This window comes from Prunus dulcis, chromosome 7, assembly GCF_902201215.1.
Source record: "Prunus dulcis chromosome 7, ALMONDv2, whole genome shotgun sequence".
Taxonomy (NCBI): Eukaryota; Viridiplantae; Streptophyta; class Magnoliopsida; order Rosales; family Rosaceae; genus Prunus; species Prunus dulcis.
In genome coordinates, this window is record NC_047656.1 from 9696074 (window position 1) to 9718031 (window position 21958).

A 21958-nucleotide genomic window follows, 5' to 3' on the forward strand; every position below is an offset into this window, starting at 1 on the left:
TTTGAAGATAAGATGGGTGGAGAAACATGATATAGGGATGGAAATAGTAGCAGGTTAAAATTTTTGAGCAAGATTGTCTCTATGGCACTCGATCATTTTATCATTAAATTTCCTACTAGTTTTAGTGGGCATGAATCTAGTGTTTTTGGCCATTAATATGTACATGTTTTATATTAAAGCTTATTGGAAATTAGTTCATAGAGCTATGAAGTAGCATGTTTTATATAATTTAACGTGTTCTTTTATTTCTATAATACAATATAGAAATTGTAAGTTAACAAAATCACTAGATTTTAAGCTAGTCGACCGGTCCAAAAATGTCTGGTTCCACCTTTACATAAATTATATATTAATACAAAACAAAGAAGAGTGGGGCTCAAAATAGAAAGCTCGCGGATGAAATGGCAAGCAGTTACATTCAGGGTAAGTCGAGGTGTACTTAGCCCCTCCTCAACGAGAGAAACTTTCATGTAAAGGGGATAACATTTTTTGCTATCTCTGGCCAATAACGCAATGACACGTAGGATAACTTTTTCACATGTTATTGTATTATTGGTCGGGGATAGCAAAACAGTGCTATCTCCGTTACATGTAAATTTTTTTGCTTGTCTGTTGCGCATCTGTAGTTGTTGGGCCTTTATTTGTTTTGGCAGTGAGCTATGTACTCTTTTGGGCCTTGTCAAAGAGTATAGATTCCACTTCTAATCAATTCTAGCTAATTCATTGAACTACCTACCTTAGGTTTTATTTATCTAATGAAATTCAAGTTTGACCCAAAAAAAGAAAAAAGAAAAAAAAACCTCTTCCTCTTTTTTGGTGTTGTTCAATTCTGTTCAAGTTTTTACTTTTATTTTTATATTACATGAATGGAATTTAATTAAGGATGACATGACACATAATGATGGTGCCCCTAATCTTCTTATCTTATTAAACAATGTTCTAGGACCACAACCATTCGTACGAGGACCACTCAATTATGATGAAGATAATAAAAATCTAAGCTAGCAAAGCACCAAACACAAGACTTTCAGGTTTTGCAATCGGTCAGTCCTCTGATCAAAACCCCAATTCAAAATTTTAGAATTTAAGGACCTTCTTAAACTCTATTATTGTTTGTCTTTTCCATAAAGCAAATTTGGGGAACAAGATTCTAATTGGGTTTCCAGCAACCCCATCACCATACCAACTTTCTTTCTGTCCACAGGACAAATATTAAAGTGTAAATATATTCTTGATAGTGAAAGCCTGCCCTTATTGATACCCCACTCCCAAAAACAAAAGGGAAAACATATACTATATATTTAGGCTAATTGTGAATCCCAACCCTAACATATCAACAATATTTGCTCTACCACAAATCCATATGGCCACTTATATTCCCATTGACATGCCCTGTTACTACTTGCCATTCTTCATTTGCTTTATCTTTGCCTTCCTTGTCCACTTCTTCATCAAAAGCTATATCAAACCAACGCCTTCAAGTCAAGACCCACCTAGTCCGCCAGCCCTACCCATCATTGGTCACCTCCACCTCATTGGCTCTGTCCTCCCCAAGTCATTCCAAACACTAGCTCGCCGCTATGGCATCCCTCTCATGCAGCTACGCCTCGGAGCTGCCACATGCATTGTGGTTTCAAGTGCTGAAGTTGCCAGAGAAATCTTCAAGACTCATGACATCATATTTTCTTCGAGGCCCGAATTTGGTTCCTCCGAGCACTTCATTTATAGAGGCTCTCGATTTCTCTTGGCCCCCTACGGAGAGTACTGGCGGTTTATGAAGAAGCTTTGCATGAATAAACTTTTGGCTGCTCCACAACTCAATTTATCTGTTGATATTCGCGCAGAGGAGGTGGCGAATCTTGTGGAGAAGGTAACACAGAGGGCAAGAGAGGGACAACCTTGCAATTTGAGTAGTGAACTAACGACATTGACGAACAATACGATATGTCGGATGGTGATGAGCACGAGATGCTCGGGAAGTGACAATGAGGCGGAGGAGATTAAGAAGCTCATTGATGAGTGCATGAAGCTTGGAGCCAAGTTGAGTGTGGGTGATGTGTTGGGGCCTCTCAAGATATTTGATTTCTCCGGTACTGCGAAGAAGCTTGGATCTGTGTTACAGCGGTTTGATGGGCTGGTGGAGAGAATCATGAAAGAACATGAAGGAAGGTCTGAAGTAGGAGAGCAAGGGAGAGATTTGATGGATATATTGTTGGAGATATATAGAGACCCTACTTCTGAAGTGAAGTTATCAAGGAATGACATTAAGTCCTTCTTGCTTGTAAGATCTTCAATTCTTTGGCAGGCTATATTGATCTCTTCTCTTTGTCTCTGTCTCCCTTTCATTGACATTCAATTAATTTAGACCATTAATTAGGTGAAATGTTATTTTAAAATGTAGTGCCAAATTTACAGTGTGATAACATAACGTATATCAGATATCGAGTAAGAAAACACTTTTGTTACTGACCCAATTGTTTGATAATTTTGAATGTGCTTATTTAGGACATATTCATGGCCGGCACTGACACGTCATCAGCAGCCATGCAATGGGCCATGGGAGAGCTCCTCAGTCATCCACAAGCTTACAAGAAGCTCAGGGAGGAGATCGATATAGTTGTGGGGGTTAAGAGATTGGTCAGAGAATCAGACATCCCAAATCTCCCTTATCTTCGAGCTGTTATCAAGGAAATCCTAAGGCTTCACCCTTCAGGACCTTTCATCATTAGGGAATGTGGTGAGGACTGCAAGGTATACGGTTCAATTGTTAAGGCAAAGGCACGCATCCTAATCAATGCTTATGCAATCATGCGCGACCCAGATTTGTGGACGGATCCAGATGAGTTCATACCAGAAAGGTTTCTGGATAGCTCAGAGGAGAAAATTGGAGAGCATCTAATGGAGCTGAAGGGCCAGAATTTTCGATACGTCCCATTTGGAAGCGGGCGGAGAGGTTGTCCTGGTGCATCTCTTGCTATGTTGGTGATGCACTCGACGATTGCAGCCTTAGTACAGTGCTTTGATTGGAAAGTCAAGGATGGGGAGAAGATTGATTTGGAATTAGGGTCAGGGTTTGCAGCAGAAATGGCAAAATCACTTGTGTTATACCCTATAGCACGTCTCAATCCGTATTAAAGCAAATGTCGTTGTGGAATATTTCAAATAAAAAGGTGTTTTGTATGAAGGGCTGCTATATTTTTTAGGGTACACCCTTTAGGATACCCTACGAATTTTATTTTCAATGATCCAAATCATCTATTTTTTAGGTCTTCATTAATAGATCATCTTTGCAAAAAATTACACAAATCGGAAACCGTTTCGATATCTAATTGTGTCGTACAAAATCAATGAACACGGTGATTGAAGAAAGTATTAAAATTTTAATAATTCAATTGAGTTGTCAAATGATATCGAATTTAAGTGATTTTTTGTAGAGATGATCTTCAAATAAGTATCTACAAAATAGACGGTTTGAAAGCTTATTTGAGGGATCCCTCAACTGAAGCTCCCTATATATATATATATATTATGTGTGTGTGGGTTAAGTTTGGTTGTTGTAAAGATTGTTCTATTTTATCAAATACAAATAAGTAGTAGGAAATTGTTATATTCAGTAGTAAAGATATCGATCTAATAATGTCCGTATGACGATTCATCATAATCATATATAATTAAACAATTGCCTATTGCGATTGGTAAAGCAAAATGAAGTTTGTGGAAGCAATTGCCTCTTGACTGATTGAACCTATTATTACTTGTCATTCAACAGCATTGAGCTGAGTCCAATTTTCCTTTTACGCTTTGTCCTGTGCCTCCCTGTTACCTTTCTAATTTATTGACTTAATTTCTAACATAACAGTGTTAACTCTTTTAATAAAAAAAAACTAAAACAAAGCTAATTATTAAAAAGAGAGAGAAAAAAAAAAAAAAAGACAGCCACAACCATAACCACACCCACCCACCGGCCGACCACCCAACCTGGACAGCCAACCCACCCATCCAACTAGGTCAGCCAGCCCACTTCGCCGGCGACAACCCCTCTCCCAGCCGCTGCAGGAAGCAGCCCCTCTTCTCTTTTATGTCCTCCATCTTTATCAAGCAACACCAAACTCATAAATCTGATTTCTTTTTCTCCATGACTAAAACCCATAATCCTTTCTCCATGTCATTTCTCTTATCTGTCTTTAACCCAACAACACCAGAAAAAGGGGTGGGGGGGAATAACATGGCAACATCAAATGTGAGATCTAGTAGATCCAGATATGGATCTCAAGATCTCTCTTATAATTTCATGGGCTTAGTTGCAGCAGAGGGTTAAAGGTGAAGGGATGTTGAGGCCACAACACATTACGGTTGATTGCACAAAACATCCTACAATTTTGAAGCCCTTTAATGTCATTCTTGTTTGAGGTTTTAACAGATGAGATTGACTATGTTGTTAGGGTTTTGAGTTTAGGGAAGAGAATGGTAAAGTAGGAAAAGGAAGAGAGAGAAAAGAGATATTGAGATAATGAGGTTTCTGGCGGCAAGGAGGAGAGGGGTTGCCAGCGACGGGATGGGGTGGCTGACCAGGTTGGATGGGTGGTGGGGTTGGCTGAGGTTGCGTGGGTCGATGGGGCTGTAGTGGCTGTTGTTTTATGTTTTTTATTTAATAATTAGCTTTGTTTTTGTTTTATTTTTATTAAAATAGTTAACATTATTATGTTAGAAGTTAAGTATAGGGACATGTGTTAATAAATTAGAAGAGTAACAGGGGCACAGGAAAAAGGGTAATAGGAAAATTGGACTCCATTGAGTTGGACAAGGAAAGGACCATGTTAAACATTAATGCACACTTGTGTGATAAAACTAGAAAATTTTAGAATAATTGAGAGAATTACTAAGTAAAAGTTGGTTGACTCTTACTAGAACCATATTAATAATTATCTATTGTAATTGTAACTAGAGAATTCTAAAATTATAATACTAATTTGTAGCTAAAAATGCTTTAGCTAAGTCGGTTACTGTGCAACCGACTTGTTCAAGTAAATTGCCGACTTAGATAGTCGGTTAGCACTTGTATAAATATGCCTACAGCCCACTCAAGTAATCAAGCTGAAAACTACTACTTGTGTCCTATATCCAAAGCCTTGTACCTTTCCAATTATTCATTAAAATAAAACTACTTTGTTACTCTTTCAAAAGTTTTCCGTTCCAAGTTAAGCTATTGTCCTAAACACTAACCATTTCCCAAACCTCTTCTCCCATAAACTAACAGACCAATATATTCAAAACGTAGTAAATGATGAGTTTTAAAAATTGAGGTTATCTCATAGGAGATATATATGATAGCTCATTATTTGTTGGAGTAATTTTTGCACGTTTCGGATACATCAGCTATTATTTTTTTGTTGTGGTTGCCAAAGTTAGGAAATGGGAGCCCTTTTCCACTAGACTAGCCCCACCAAAGTTGACGTGCTTGAATTAATAGAGTAATGAAAATTATAGCTGAAATTTTATGTACTTAATTTTGGTTTAGAGCCATTACTCAAATAATCCTCTTTTCAGTGTTCAACCCTTCTATACTTGACCCTCGAAGCTGCCACAAAGCAATTAATCCAGCCCACCAGTCACTCTTCTTTGCTTCATGAAGGTGGTTTTTGACTGCAAACAAGAAATATTTTTTAAAATCTAAATTTATTTAAAGATCAAAGCCCATTTTAAGCAAGACAGGGGAAGGAAAAAGAACACAGCAGATTCCAAAACTCAGCAACCAAGAAAATAAGTATCTCTCTTAATTGATCTCTCTTTAGGGTTATGAAGATACATCAATTAAGTACAAATAGTCCTTCAATCAATGACAGAAGGTTATGAAGATAAGTATCTCTCTTAATTAATCTTTGCCCATCCTAGTCATCTGGTCCCTAGGCTTACATCATATTGAAAGTTAAGGAATTCCAAAAGCTTTTATCAAAAACAGTCCTCCTAATACAAACGATGTTAGGTCAGATGTCTATTAGACATCTAAAGTTTTATTCTTTTGGGGTGACTTCAATTACAATTTTATTATAAAGTATGTTTAATGATTTAAGGACCACAATAGAATCACCATATTTTTATTTGTGGTCCTAAAATCCTATTTCTTCTGTTTTTTTAGACAAAAAATTGGCTGACATCAAACAGCTAATGGGCGTACGGATATTTGTTTCACATTATAAAATAATGGAGGGGAGGACATGATGACCAGAGAAGACAATGATCCCCAAATATAGAGAAGAAACAGTTTTGTTGCATATAACTTGTATTTTCGCATATATGTGATGCGAATCTCACAATTTCTCATCCCCTTTGATCTTTTGATTTACCAGTATACGAATAGTCGCAGCAGGTCTTGCAATTTATTTGTTAAGGTTGACTTTAATACCGTAATTTGAAATGACCGGCAATGATTATTTGGTCTAGTGACATTTAGTCTCCAACTTTGTTGAAGAAGTTTTAAGATTAAATCTTATGGCGACATTTGTTGAATAACATAAAAAAGGCTACATTCATATCCATTATTTGAAGTGTTTCAACCAAAAAACACTCTCAAGCACATTCTTGATATTGACATGATGAAACCACATAGGCAGATAACCCATTGTAAATTGTAAAAGATTAATCTTTTAGGACAATGCTAAAGGACCACCTTCTTACATATTAGATTATGTGATTGATGTGTGCTTATATGCCTCAATTATTATCGTTAATTGTTAATTAATTAGCACATTGATCGTCATCTCATTGATGTGATTAGCTCTCCACCTCCATAATTTAGAAGATTATATATAAGAGCTATCAATAAGTGTTTCTCATGGAATTAATCACCTCTAGCACTCTTTGTTAATAGTCCACTAGTCAAATGATTATGGCTAGTTTCCTTGAATACCTTGTATTTTTACTCATATGGTTAGTCTCTTTCATCTTGTTCCGAACCATCTTCACCAAGCGTAGAAGTCTCCCTCCAAGTCCACGAGCCCTACCAATCATTGGCCACCTCCACCTCCTTGGCCGCATCCCTCACCAAGGCCTGCACAAGCTTTCGAACCGCTATGGACCTTTAATTCATCTCTTCTTTGGCTCCATACCATGTGTCGTTGCCTCCTCACCAGAAATGGCCAAAGAATTCCTCAAAACCAATGAAACGTCCTTCTTGAACCGCCCCAAGATGGCGAATGTAGACTACCTCACTTATGGCTCAACGGACTTTGCCATGGCACCCTATGGACCTTACTGGAAGTTCATGAAGAAGCTTTGCATGACTGAACTCCTCGGAGGCAGAATCCTAGAGCAGAACCTACCGATTCGGCATGACGAGATCAAGCGGTTTTTACATGTTGTGCTAAGCAAAGCTGATGAAGGTGAAGAACTAGATGTTGGGTCAGAGCTTGTGCGGCTAAGCAACAACATCATATCGAGGATGGCACTAAAACGGCGGTGTTCGGAACAAGACGAAGAAGCCCACATGGTGAGGGAGTTGGTGGGAGAGATGAATGAGCTTGCAGGCAAATTTAATTTTACAGATATGTTTTGGTTCTGCAAGAATTTCGACTTGCAAGGATATGGAAAAAGGCTTAAAGAGGTCCGGGATAGGTACGATGATATGATGGGAAAGATTATAAAGGAGCATGAAGATGCAAGGAGGAAGAGGATTAAGGAAAGGGAGGGTGACGATGGATTGGATTTGCTTGATATTCTGCTTGATATATATGAAGACGAAGGCGCAGAGATCAAATTGTCAAGAGAAAACATTAAAAGCTTTATCATGGTAAATAGTCTTTTACGTGCACATTTATCAGCTAGAGACTAGAGTCGTCAAAATTTTATTTTCCAAATTAATTAACAAATATGAACAAGTTGTGTTGAAAGTATTTGTCCCGCCTTAGAAAGTAAAGGGACCAATGATGGACTTATAAGGAGTTTAGCTACTGCTCCATACTCACAGTTGGTTTTGGAGTGGAACCTCAACTTTTTTCATAGTACCAGAACATGTTGGGCCTAACAGCCACATGTGTTCTCACATCACCCAGCATATCATTTAAGATCCCAAAACTTTGGTATTTAATTTTGTGTCTCGGCATTATTGTCTACATGATTCCGTGGTAGCTCAAAAACTTTGGTATTTATTTTTGGCTTTGGGGCCATAAGGAAACTGACAAATCTAACATATGAACTTTTACAGAACATGTTTGGTGCTGGGACTGACACATCTTCATCAACAATGTCATGGGCTATAGCAGAGCTAATTAACCACCCAAATGTGGTGGAAAAAGCAAGGGAAGAGATTGATTCTGTAGTGGGAAAGAGTAGATTGGTAGGAGAATCTGATACTGCCAACCTTCCCTACCTCCAAGCAATAGTAAAGGAAACACTGAGGCTTCACCCAGCAGGCCCAATGGTTGTAAGAGAGAGCACAGAAGAGTGCACTATCAATGGCTATACAATTCCAGCAAAGACCAGGCTCTTTGTGAATGTGTGGGCTATCAATAGGGACCCAAATCATTGGGAGAACCCACTTGAGTTCCAGCCAGAGAGGTTTCTTGCTGAGGAGGGCAGTGGGAAGAGCCCTTTGGATGTGAGAGGGCAGCATTTTCATTTTCTGCCTTTTGGGAGTGGAAGAAGAATCTGTCCTGGAACTACCTTATCTCTTCAGGTTGTGCAGGCAACTGTGGCTGCTATAATTCAATGCTTTGATTGGAAGGTTAGGGGTGGAGGTTCTGTGAACATGGAAGAGGCGCCTGGGATTACGGTTCCTAGGGCTCATCCCTTGGTTTGTGTCCCTGTGGCCAGGCTTAGCCCATTTCCAGCAACCTGATTTACATTAATTTCAAAATTAAGTATTCCAAAAGCTTGATATATGCTTCAAAAACTAGCTATCTTTTTCTATGTCACCCTTTTTAATTGTTATTAGAAGGGTCTATGCAGAACTGTTTAGTTTATGTAACTGTTCCTCTTTATATTTTGAGTCTTCTAATTACCAAGCAAAGTGAAGCTTCTCTGTGCATCCGTATATATTGGATAAATTTCAAAGATAAACGAGTCAATGCACAAAGTAAAGAAATTTATATAGTAAGAAATTAGAGAGGGAAATTTTCTCATTAATCAATCAGTACTTCTAAGCCATCTCAAGACAGAAAAATTCACTTCACATACACTTTCAGTTTCATAATAGTACGTATACCAAAAAAGAAAAAAAGAAAAAAAAAAAAGACTTCTCCCTTCGATAAGCTCTATATTTTACAACATCATATGGTTGACAAAACTAGTTTGTAAGAACAGATTCAATGTCCGCAAGATAATCGTCAGATGTCACCGGTGAGTGAATGAGAGTTGGTCAGAAATTAGATTATATGCATGGTGGATGGAACTACACTTGCATAATTAGAGCTTGGCTTTTGGCATCCAAGAGTAGTCCCTAACGCATGTATGTCTTCATCCTTGATAGTGCCCGGGGTATTGGCTGTGTGATAAGTAAGTTGAATAATTCTGGATGCTGAGACATAAAGTTCTTCAAGATATCCTGCTTCTGCAGTTGGTGATATCGATAAAACGTGCAATCTGACTTAACCTGAAAATTATCATCACCAGTGAACAGTTTATAATTTTTGAAAAATAAATCAATATTGAGTAAAATTAAAATGCAAAGCACACAACATTAGGAAAAAAAGAGAGCAGAGGATGAGAATATACTTTCAATTGGGAGTCATTTCTTCTGGTAAATCATTGATTCAATGAGATCTGAGATCTCGATAGGTTTTGAGCCAACAATTGTCCCTTGACTCTCTTTCTGTTTGAAAACCTAAGAATGGAGGAGTTTTCCTCCATTATTTTCTGAGGAAACCTAGAATTCAATAAACCAGATTTGCAGGAAATGAGAAAATGATGAAACCCTTGAAAACAAGACCTACTATATATAGGACTTTGCTCCTCATTTATAACACGGTGATGTATTCCATTTTATCTAATTACCAAACGTGCCAAAAAAAATTTTGATAATAATTTCCATACAAAGCTGAATTTAAATAGTAAATGAGGAATACAAAATTCTTGAAAAATGAAAATTTTAACTTACTTAGCAAAATATTTAAGTTATTGCTATAAAATGATTTCTATAAAATGCATTTTCCTTGAAGAAGAAAATCAACATGTACTATAAATGAAATCCTTGTGATTATGAAAAGGACCAGGGGATTAGGCTTCAAGTTCATGTATGCTTTCGATATCGCTCTTTTGGCTAAGCAAGGATAAGGTTGATTTAGAACCTTGTTTCGTCGTCCTAGAAATTAATGTGAAGTCCCATATGATTCTTATGTTTAAAAAAGCATCTATGGCCAATAGGGTCTAGCTCGGTGGAAAAAAGGCTTACAGACTAGAGGTTTCAGGTTCAAACCTTCATGACATCTTAATTGTGTGTGTGGGTGAAAAACCCCCCTCTCCCTGTAGTTTAAACTATCACTTGTACTCAAAATAAAAAATAAAAAAAGCATATGTGAAGCGAAGAAGATTATCGCTGGGTCCCTCAAAGTGATACCAATTAGTGGAATGTCCGTTTGCTGCAAACCATTTTCTTCCTTGAAGAAGTGGATTAAATTCGATTTTTACCTTTTGCAGGAAACCTCCGGATTCCTTGATATTAAATTATGATAACAAAGGTCAATTCACTGTTCGAACTAGTGCTTGTCATGTGTCGCATTTGATAGTCCAAAATCATAGTGTAGTGGACACCGTGAGTTTTTATCAAAAGTAGCTAAAATTTACACTCCATACTTTCATAAATGTTGATTTTTATAAAAATTTTCAAAAATAGCAGAAAACTCAGTTAAATAGACTAAAATACCCTCAAAACTTAAAACCCACATAAAACCTAAGAAGCAAAGTTACACCCAACAAGAAAAAAAACTGAGCTCGGAACCATTGAATTTTGCAGCCATGGCGAGCATCCAAGTTCTTAGGATTATGACAGAGAGGTTGAGCTATTTAGATTTACTGCTTTTCTAAAACAAATGTACGTGGGATGTCATTTATGAGTAGTGATATGTATTACAATCCTATTGCTAGTGGATATACTTTCACTGGTATCACGTAATAAATAAATAAAAGCGACACCCAACAAGAAGACCTTAATATTACTTTTGCAGCGAAGCCCAGCTCTTGGGACGCAGTGCGATTTGAACTAGTGTATGATGTGAGGATTTTGAAGGTTTACAACCTGTTTGTCTTTCAACTGGACCAAATCCATAGCATGATCTTGTCATTTTGTATGTTGTATTCCGAAATTTTTAGTCTGCTTCTTGGTAAGTCAATATTAAAGTTGTAGTTTTGGCTTCTGGACTATGTTTCCATGGGTATCTTTGAAGTTTGAGGATCAAAACAAAAAGTTGGCTTATTTTGGGGCAGCTTTTGTTTCTCGGGTGAGTTGGTGGAGTGCAATTGAGACCATGTTGGACCAGCATGGTTGTCGCACATGATGTAAACTTGATATTACCATATAATTTATTATTTGGCGAAAAAAGAAAAAATTTCTGGAGTATCATCTCTGATTTTGAGTTAACCTCCTAAACAATTTTTTTCCTTTTTAGGTTTACGTGGGTTTTAGTTTTGAGGGCATTTGAGTCTATTTAATTAAAATTTTAGATATTTTTGAAAGTTTTTATAAAAACTAATATTTATGTAAGTATAAGATAAATTTTGGGTAGTTTTGATAAAAACTCTAGATGCGTCCTCCTCCACTGCTAATTTCTTCTCAAAGGTGTGGGCAGCTTTAGGAGGTTCAAGGCCCTTGCCTTGCTGCTTCCTCTGTCAGCTGCGACCTGTTGTGAACTGTTGTTTTTCTTATTTTAACACAAATGACACAGGTTCCCACGTGTCATTTGGACTTGTCCAAATCCAGCTAGAAGTGTGGTACTGGCTGGGTTTGTTCTAAACTCTTCTTGAGAGGGAAATGAGTTTTCACTGAAATTGGTTTTATAAATTCTTCTGGTTTAAATCTGAAGCTTCTCTTGCTAAATATGTTAGACCTAGCTGCTTGGGGCAACTTTTCTTTTTTGGGGAAAATTGGGTTGCAAGAAGAAAGAGATGTTTTCTGTTACATGAATTGGTATTTCTTACAAGGCCATGTTGCATGCGGCTGACTTTATTACATTGTGCAAAAAGAATTGTGTATTTACATATTTATTTATTTTTATTTTATACAAGCGATATTGGGGGAGTGGGGAAAATGAGAAGGTCGAAACATTTTAAGTTCTAGGTTTGCATTCTTCTTCTGGTCATATGTTGCTCTCATTGATTTGTCATAAAGTAAACTCTCCATGCCTTTAAAGTTAGCTTGAGTGCTCCATCAGCTCCTATAGACTTTATGAGCATCTATACAAGCGAGATTCATGTATATAAATTGTTCCCTCCCTGTAGTCATCTGCATTAGGATCCACACCATTTATGACATACACTTATCAGCTTCCCCGTTTTTTTTGTTCTCAGCACAAATACATATCATGTGTCGCCAGCATTTGGAGAAAACTCTCAGGCCCCAGACACAAGCTTTGGAAAGCAAAATTTCTTCGCTCCCGCAAGGTCTTGGGTTCGACTGGTATCTGATCGATGTCAAACTACCAGAAATTTCTTCGCTCCCGCAAGATCCTTTTTCGGTGAGCTTCATCGCTGAAATCTCTTTCGCCCTGATGTCCTCCCTTACTTACCCAAGGTTGCAAACAAGAAAGAGCCAGAAGGTAAACTCAGAGGCAAACCAAATTATTTTTAAACATTAAAAATCAAAGCAGAAAAAAAAAAGAAAAAGAAAAAAAAAGATAAGGGAACAAACAGAAGGATAAAATAATATTTTTAATGTTCTTTGCTTCACTGAATAAACCAACAGAAGTATATTTTGTGAAACACGTATCAAGAATGAGAAAAATTTAAATCCTAAGCATACAATAGTAGGGAAAGAGACTAAAGGAACAGAGAATATACCTCAGGCTAGGACACAATAATTTTTTCTGGTAAATCATCGATTCGATATAAGAACTTAATTGGTGCTAAAGCCAACAATTGTCCTTTGACTCTCTTTCTATTTGAAAACCTAAGAATGGAGGTTTTTTCATTCATTCTTTTATAAGGAGACCAAAAATTCAATAACTCTGATTTGCAGGACCCTAGCTATGAAAGGAGAATGAGAAAAAGATAAATCGACCTACTATAGGACTTAGCTGCTATGTCTATGATAGATGACAAAGAGTGCAGCCTTGGGTCTCTATTTATAACATTGTGAGGTACGCCCTTTTGTTGAAATACCAAAGCGCCAACAAATTTTAGGTAATAATTTCCATAGAAAGATCAGTATAAAAGGTAATTGAGAAAAACAGAATTCATGAAAATTGAATTTTCAGAATTGGCAAAATATTCAAAATATTGCTATAAAATGCTTTTCTTTAATTTAAAAAAAAAAAAAGACATTTAAGATCTATGAATATCGTAGCTCATTCAATAAAATAAGCTCTAGGTTCATCAATATTCTCGTTAGCGTTTTTATCACGAATGGTTCATATGAACTTTTCAAAAGTCTTTGTTTGAGTTCTCAAACTTTTAAATCAATCAATGTAGTTTGTAAATTTTTGGTCTACACATCACTTTGACACCAACACAGAAATATGAAAGCACTCTAGAACTTGTGAAAAAGAGAATTGAGTATTTCTGGTTTGGTTGCTACGTACCCAACAACCATGTATTTACAACCATATATCTACAAACGGGGTTATATCTCTAGACAAAAAAGGTTTCACATACACTTTCAGTAAATTATCGATCCAATAAGAGATCTCAACATGTATCGAGCCAAGAATTGTTGTTCGACTCCCTTTCTATTGAGAACGTAAGAGTGGAGGTGTTTTCCTCCATTATGTACCTAGATGACCTAAAATTCAATGAATCTGATAGGCAGAAAGATCTCTTACTTGTGACTAAAGAAAGGGAAAAATATAAAACCCTTGAAAATTAAAAAGACCTAATATTGGACTTGGCTAGCATTTCTATGAAAGTTGACAAAGGACTGCAGTCTTGCGTCCCTATTTGTAACATTGTGCTGTAGTCCATACCAAACTGGCCAACAAATTTTAGGAAATCATTTCCATATATAAAGCTGAATTTGAATGGTAATTAATGATTAAATACAGAATTCACAAAAATTGAATTTCCAAACCAACTTAATAAAAAATTGTTGTGTAAACTCAAATTCATAAGGGAAAAAAAAAGTTTACTCACACGATTGTTATCGTTCGTGGAAAGTTAGGGTTTAGTGTTTATTGAACCCTAATCATATTTTTACTACAAAACCTTTGTTCATTCCGAAAATTATATATTAGTAAGCACTTTCTGTACGTGCATACAAGTTATCTCGAAGACCAGTAGTGGTCTATAGTTGTCTAACTGCGAGAACTAATCTCATGTGTTTGTAAGTTTGTATGCATGCACGGAATTGCTGCCGTCCCCTTTGTATAAGCACCTTGGCACGCCGTCATCATAGACATAGAAATTATGTAACAAAATGGCGGGTTCATGCACTTAAAAGTTTGTTGATGCGAAAAAGTGGTTTGACACGTGGTTCGCCCAACTTAGTGATATTGTGTCTTCGGAAGGGAGTTAGTCTTCAGAAGATCAAGTTCCTGCAAAAAGGGAACGTTCGGTAAGACCTTGGGGTACCGGTGCGGTACCGGCCGAAGGCTCTCCGATGCTTAAATAAGTACGGATTTAGTAAAGATTAGACTACAGATCAAGCGGTAGCGTACCGTTGGTTTTTTCTGTCCCCCTTCTTTGGGAATAGGGGTCTCCTTATATAGGCCTTGGGAGGTGTGCTTATTTTGGAATTTCCGATGTGGGACTGTAGGAGCGGATTGTGAGCATGACACGTGTCCAAGGGCAAAAGCATCAAGATGTATACCCTTCGGTAGGGTTCCTGCCGAAGGGCCTGTGATGTCAAGTTGTCGTTTTTCTCCACGTGTCAGGTGGTCATTGGTCGTTAATATGGGTATAAACAGTAGTCCCCCAAGTTCTCTTCCGAAGGTTCTTCGGAAGGGAATTTGGTTTCATCCTGAGGGTTCATAGATGCCCTGCCGTTCGGCAAGTTTGTTTGTGGAAGGCTCCCCTGAGATCTGAAGGGTCGCCGATGCTGAGAGGGGTGAAGGCAGGGACGCTTCGTTTCTCGCGCCTGGCGCGTGGAGACGCTTCGCCTTCTGCACCCGGCGTGCAGAGACGCTTCGTCTTCTGTACCGGCGTGCAGCTGACATCACCATCCACCGGGCGACACGTGGCCAGCGAAGCGACGTCTGACGGCTGTAATTATGAGCCGTTTGGTTTCCCGAGGCGTACCGTTGCAGCCCTCTCCCTATAAATAGAGATCGCTCCAGACATAGAGCTCACTTTGCATTTGAGAGAGGTGCGAGAGCTCTGCGTAGGCGATTTCAGAAGAGTGTTAACGGCAACCCGAGCGATTTTTACGCGAGTTCCCGGCATACAAGGCGATCTCCGAAGCGTGCGAACGGTAATCAAGGCGAATCTCAAGCAGTTTATCGGCAATCCAAGCTCCCAACAACACCCAAGGTAAGGTGCCGTTCGGCACTCTTCTCTCCTTTTATTTGATTGCATCTCCTTATGGCGTAGGCTTGCCGATCGTAACATAGGATTTCTTTCGGTAGTCTAGTGACTATAGGCAGTGATTTAGGTATCGGTAGGGTAGTGTGGCACGAGCCTTAGTTTCCCTTTTTCTGTTTTGTAGATGTCCGATAGCGAGTCTTCCTTCGGCAGTGAGCCCAATGCTTTCGATGAGGAGTTATCATCGGGCTGGGACACATCCAGCGGGGCTGCGAGCCTTGGGGCCGAGAGTAGAGAGGACACCGATGTGGAAGTTATCGGAGAGGAGACGGGCTCCGTTCCTACCCACGGCATCGGCAAGGGTCTGATGACGGGGCAACCGCTTCCCTTGGTCGCGGTCTATAAAGATGGTACCCGTTTTGGTACCTTCGATCATCAGCTGGAGGCCTCTACCTCTGGTCGTGATGAGGCCACTGCCGGTCCCTCTCGACCGAGGGTGACAATCGTACACCGGGAGCGGTCTAGGATACCGGTGGGCGTACCGCAGAGGGCCCTGTTCGGGGTGGACTATCTGGAGCCGAACAAGCTTACCGAACGGGAGCTTCAAAAGATTAGGGCCGAATACCTCATCCCTGACTCGGTGAAGATGAGGATCCCGAGTCCAACCGAGTCCCTTAGCGACCCTGGAGAGGGCGAAGTCGCCTTCTTCACCGATATGCTGGTGCAGGGGGTCAGGTTGCCGTTGCAGCCAGCCGTCCAGAAGATCCTAGCCCAGATCGGGTACGCCCCGGGCCAATATAACCCCAACTTCTGGGTGGCCCTGATGGGGGTGATAGCTGCCTTCGGGATTGCCGGGGAGGGAGAGCCATCCTACGAGCAGTTCTCGTATCTCTACAGCATCACCAAGTCAAAGAGTGCCGACCATGGTGGCTGGGTTCAGGCTAACTGCCTGAAGGCTTCCGAGCGGGGTCATTTCATCAGCTCGGTGCCAACTTCCCAGAAGTCGTGGAGGAATCGGCGGGTGCTACTCTCCGGTGATTGGGAATCGCCATCGGGAGTGTCTCCGCGGTTTCCGGTGCCCACGACGTTCCAAACAACCGGTAGGTCCCCGAGTTACCGATCGGTAGGCTTTTAGGATTGTAACTTATTATATTTACTAATCTCTTCCTTCGACAGGGAAACTCAAGCAGCCGATTCCGTCGCAAGGTGAGATTCGGCAGATTGAAAGGGTGAGGCTAAAGGTTCCTGACGCCGAGCGTGTCTACCCGCGGTTCCTCTTCACCAGCAATCTGATCAAAGCTGGGCTTGTCGACCCTACCGAGAGTGAGTATACTTGCGTTTTAACATTTCCTTGACTTGTTTGCTTGATTTTGTTTCGCATGCTGACTGACTGAAAATTTTTGATCAGTGACGGACACAAGGAAGGCTGCCGAAGCAAAGAAAATGAGTGAGTCGTCCAAGAGGCGGCTCATGATGGGTCTGCAGGGCAAGAAACAAAAGAAACAGCCCGAGGCGCCTTCTGTTCGTCAGTCCGCGGATCCCGAGGACGTAACCCTGGCGGAGCGGCTGCGGCAGCTGGGGGCCGAGCCCGTTGCCTGGCCCTCTGCCGAAGTTTCAGCGCCAAGGCAGTTGGGTGCCGAGGCCGCTGCCTCAAGAGCAGCCGGTAAACGACCGGTGACGGTGGACTTAGAGGCTTCGCCAGCTTCCAAACGGAGCCGTCCGTCGGAGGCCCCGCGGGCCGTTTTCGCGGCGGAAGACGATGACGGACCTACCGAGGCCATCACCATCGCCTGCCCGTCGAAGACGGTCCAATTCGTCAACCACATGATCCTTGGGTCGCAGATGGAGCTGCCGGAGGTTGACGAGTTGCCGAAGAAGATACTTCGGGAGCAGGCGGGACGTGCTTTCCGACTGCAGGCAGCGGTAAGATTTGATCTGTCGGTGTTGTCCTTTCGTTACTATTATTATTTTCCTTACCATCTTCCTCGTGTGCAGGCGTCCATGGAGATGTGGCTGTGCGTCAAGCGGGCCATCTCTGCTGCCGAACGGGTGAAAAGGGCCTACGATGACGGCAGGGCCAAGGTTGCCGAGGCCGGCAAGGCGCTCCAGGAGCACGCCCAGCTGCTGAAGGAGAAAGAGGCCGCTGAACGGCAAACTCTTGCTTCGGAGGCGAAGGCGGAGCAGATGCGGGCTGCTCTGGAGGCAGCGCGGGCGGCAGCGCGTGATGCCGATGCCGTTTCGGAAGCCATTCAGGATGCCCTGCAGGAGTCCGAGCGGACCAAGGCCGCGGAGATCGAGGCTGCCGTTCACTCAGCTGTCCAAGGCTACCGTTCATCTGATGAGTTCACTACCCTGCTGGACAAGGAAGTTGGCTCGGAGATGGCGGATCTACTGTACCGGTTCAAGCGGTACAATCCCGGACAGAAGCTGAACTTGAACTTCGCCGCTGATCCTCCTCCCCTTCCGGAGGGACTTACAGAAGAAATGATCGAAAACTACGAAGGGGAGGACGCCGAGGCGCCCGGGTCTGCCGAGGCCAACACCGTTGCCGCGGACGAAGCCGCCGCTTGAGGGCGTTTTTCTGTACTTTTATCTTTGTATTTTTATTTTTAATATTTATTTCGAACACATTGATGCCGAGGGCATCGTTTAATCTGAATTTGAATTTTTATTTAATTTTCAAATGTCTCGTGTGAGTTCGTTATAACTGTTAACTGCCGTAGGCTAATTGTTAAGAGTATTCCCTAACTGCTAATTGCCGATAGAGTGTTAAATTCAAATTTCACCAAGTCCCGACGGGATCAGTAGGGTAAAAATGATGATAATCGCTTATTGCCGTAGGTTAAAGTGGAATGCCGTAGGATGTTATCATTTTACTGCCGTAGGCCAATTTGATAATTAAAGGGAGGCTTAAAGTAATAGTGCCGAGGGCTTTCTATTAATTCCAGTAGAACAAATACATTGAGTAATTACAGTTTCAACCTGCCGTAGGCTAGGTCACTTGTAGTAGTATTTGAGATGTTCTACGTTCCAAGGATGGCCGAGGGCCTTGCCGTTGGTGCCTCTTAGTCGATAAGTTCCCGAGCGAAGGATACCGATGACTTCATATGGTCCTTCCCAGGAAGGTCCGAGGGTTCCTTCCGTGGTATCCTTCGTCGCAAACGATACCTTGCGCATGACCCAGTCCCCGATTCGGAAAGAGCGGGGTCTGACCCTAGAGTCGTAATACCGAGACACACGTTGTTTGTAGGCTTCATTCCGAAGGTTGGCCTGTGCTCGGTGCTCCTCGAGTAGATCAAGGCTTAGAGACATGGCCTCCTCGTTCTCCTTCGGTGCGAAGGATTCCGTTCGGTAGGAAGGTTCGCCGATTTCCACGGGTACCACTGCTTCCGATCCAAAGGCCAGAGAAAAAGGGGTTTCTCCAGTGGACGTTCGGTAAGACGTCCGAATGGCCCACAGTGCTTCGGGAAGCTTTTCCGGCCAGGCTCTCTTTGCCTTGTCCAGCTGCCGTTTCAGTAGTTTCTTCACTATTTTGTTTATTGCTTCGACCTGACCGTTCGACTGGGGATGGGCTGGTGATGCAAAAAACAAGTTGATTTTCAAACGGGTGCAAAATTGTCTGAAGAGTTCCGAATCGAATTGCCTGCCGTTATCGGTAATGATAGCGTATGGGATACCGAATCGGCAACATATGTGAGTCCAGACGAAATCTTCAATCTTTGCTGCCGTTATGGTTGCAAGAGGTTCGGCTTCTACCCATTTGGTGAAGTAGTCAACGGCAACCACTGCATATTTTACCTGCCCCTTGCCTTGCGGCATTGGGCCAATCAGGTCCAGTCCCCATTGTGCGAAAGGCCAAGGACTTACAATCGGTGTAACGGACATTACAACCCTTTGTCCGTTATGAATGCGGTATGTTCGCTGTCGGGAGGGTGCATGAATATCTGGTTATAGCCGGAGGAGATGGTGAGTTTATGGCTAATCACGTCCGGGGCGATGCCGGGCATGTCCTCGTAAGACCACGCGAAAACTTCTGAATGGTGCCGCAAGAAGTCTATGAATTGCGTTCGGAGGTTTGCAGTGAGTCTAGTGCCGATTCTAACCTGTCGATCGGGCTGTTCATCGCTCAAGGTTATGGTTTCCAATTCTTCGGCAGGTTGTGTGTGAGGGGTGGGAGATTCATCTCTAGGGTCGTCAACCGGTCCAGTACCGTTCGGCAAACCCTGCACCGCCATGGTCTCGTTGGGGAGTTTGAACGAGGTTGCTTTGAGCGCCATAGCGTAGCAAGTCCGCGCGCTCAACTGATTTCCCCGGATTGCCCCCGTGCCGTTCGGGGTAGGGAACTTCATCAACAGCATGTGGGGCGACAGATGTGCCTTGATCCTTGTCAGTGCCGTTCGGCCAACGATAACGTTGTATGCCGTCGGGCAATCGACGATGAGGAACTGATCGTACGTTGTTGTTTTTCTTGGCGCCGTGCCAAATGTATTTGGCAGTCTGACACTACCGATCGGTTGGACCAGGTCTCCAGAGAAGCTTAACAGAGGTGTCAATTGCCGGTCGACTTGGTTGGCATTGATTCTCATCTCTCTGAAAGCTTCAGCAAAGATTACGCTCACGGAACTCCCGGTATCGATCAGCACTCGCCCTACATCGTAATCGGCAATTTCAGCTCGGATGATCATCGGGTCGTCGTGGGGATAGAGGATTCCCTCTTCTTCCTCTTGGCAAAATGTGATCGGTTCCCTATGAACTTTTGGTGTTTCCTGGAACCGATTCACCTCTATTCCGAGCACCTGAGGAAACTGCGCGGCACGCACATACTGTTTCATCGAACGGTGGGTCATCCCCGCAACGGTAGGTCCGCCGCTGATAGTGCTGATCATGTTTATCTGCCGAGTGGGGTTCGTCACCGGCGCCGAAGGCTGCCGGGCGATATACTGGTCCAGTTTCCCCTCTCAGATCAGCCGCTCCACAATCTTCCGCAGGCTTATACAATCTTCGGTATTGTGGCTGTTGTGCTGATGGTATCGGCAGAATTTACCGGTCTCCCGGTTGTCTTGCCGATTGGGTCTTCAAATATTCGGCTTCGGTATGACCTCTTGTTCGTTCATCAGAACGGTTTCATATGTGGTATTCAGCAGGGTGAAGACCTCGTTGCCGTGGTCACGGTTGGGCAGGGGTCCTCGGTTGTCGTTGCGACCATACCGCCCCTTCCCTTTCTTTGGCTGATCTCTTCGATCGACACGGTTGTCTTTCCGCTTATGGCCCGCCGAATATGAATCGGCCCTCTCGTAGGATGGCGCCTTCGCCGGATAAGCGCTTGGCTCCGCATCCTCTAGGCGTGCCGAAGCGCTGGGTTTTGAGTTGAAGTACTCGGCCTTGGCGTGCACCGCCGCCTGCTTCATCAGCTCATCATACGTGCGCCAGTTGCTGCTGTGTACTAGGTATCGGAAATGCGAGGACCGAAGGCCACTCTTGAAGGCGCCGTAGGCTGCCCTATCGTCCGTTTCCGGACACCTTGAGTACTCGTGACTGAAACGCGCCGCATACTCTCTTAGGGGCTCGTCCTCTCTCTGCCGAATCGTGTACAGATCATCGGCAGAGTAAAGGCGGTCTGTTTGAATCATGAAGTGATTGAGGAAAATTTGCTTCAGCTCGTCAAAAGAATCCACCGTTTCCGGCTCCAGACGGTAGAACCAATTCAGGGCTGCCTCGGTAAGTGAAGACGGGAACAGCAGGCATTGCCCCTCGTCGCTCAGACCCTTGCATCCGATAGCAGACTGAAATGAGTGAAGGTGGGTTAAAGGATCTTCGGTACCAGTGTAGAATGGTATGCGCAATGGCTGCACTTCCCGATCCTGCCGAGAGCGACGGATGCGTCTCGTGAACGGCCCGGGCCGAAGCTTTCCCCACTCAGGTTCCTGGGAGCGAGCCTTGTCGTTTTCCATTTTCTGGACCTTCTGAAAAAGGAGTCGGACAACAGGGTCTCGGCTTGGGATTCCTTCGGCATCATAATCTTCCGAGCGTCTCCGCGGGCTCACGGAGTTATCCCCCGAGTATCGAGGTGTTTCCGAACGGTAGGTGGAAGTTTGCGTATTGGAATGTATGTACTCGGACGCTGACTCTTCTGTGGCGTCCAGCCCCCTGACCCTCCGAATAGGCGATTTGCTTCCTAGGGCGTTCAGCCGGGACTCCCTAAGTCGAGCGTAACTCTGATCGGAGATCTCTGTCTCTCTGCCTCCCGATCGTTAAGCCGGTGTCGGCAATCAGAGTAGACCTTCTTCGGTATGTGCGGTTGGTCCCTAGGTGTCGGCACCACCAGTTGTTTGGAGGGCGCGGGCGTTGCCCTTGCTGCCCT

The 21958-nt window shown here is 42.6% G+C and overlaps 2 protein-coding genes across 2 annotated transcripts; both read left to right on the top strand.

The window, feature by feature from the left end:
* The first annotated feature begins 1287 nt into the window (after positions 1–1287).
* Positions 1288–3179, top strand: LOC117635154 (3,9-dihydroxypterocarpan 6A-monooxygenase). Its single transcript, XM_034369498.1, has 2 exons — positions 1288–2281; positions 2506–3179. The coding sequence occupies exons 1-2, from the start codon at positions 1364–1366 to the stop codon at positions 3133–3135; spliced, it is 1548 nt and encodes a 515-aa protein (XP_034225389.1). The 5' UTR covers positions 1288–1363; the 3' UTR covers positions 3136–3179.
* Positions 3180–6768: 3589 nt separating this feature from the next.
* Positions 6769–8833, top strand: LOC117635615 (cytochrome P450 93A3-like). The gene is made up of 2 exons (XM_034369943.1): positions 6769–7786; positions 8201–8833. The coding sequence occupies exons 1-2, from the start codon at positions 6881–6883 to the stop codon at positions 8831–8833; spliced, it is 1539 nt and encodes a 512-aa protein (XP_034225834.1). The 5' UTR covers positions 6769–6880.
* Positions 8834–21958: the final 13125 nt, after the last annotated feature.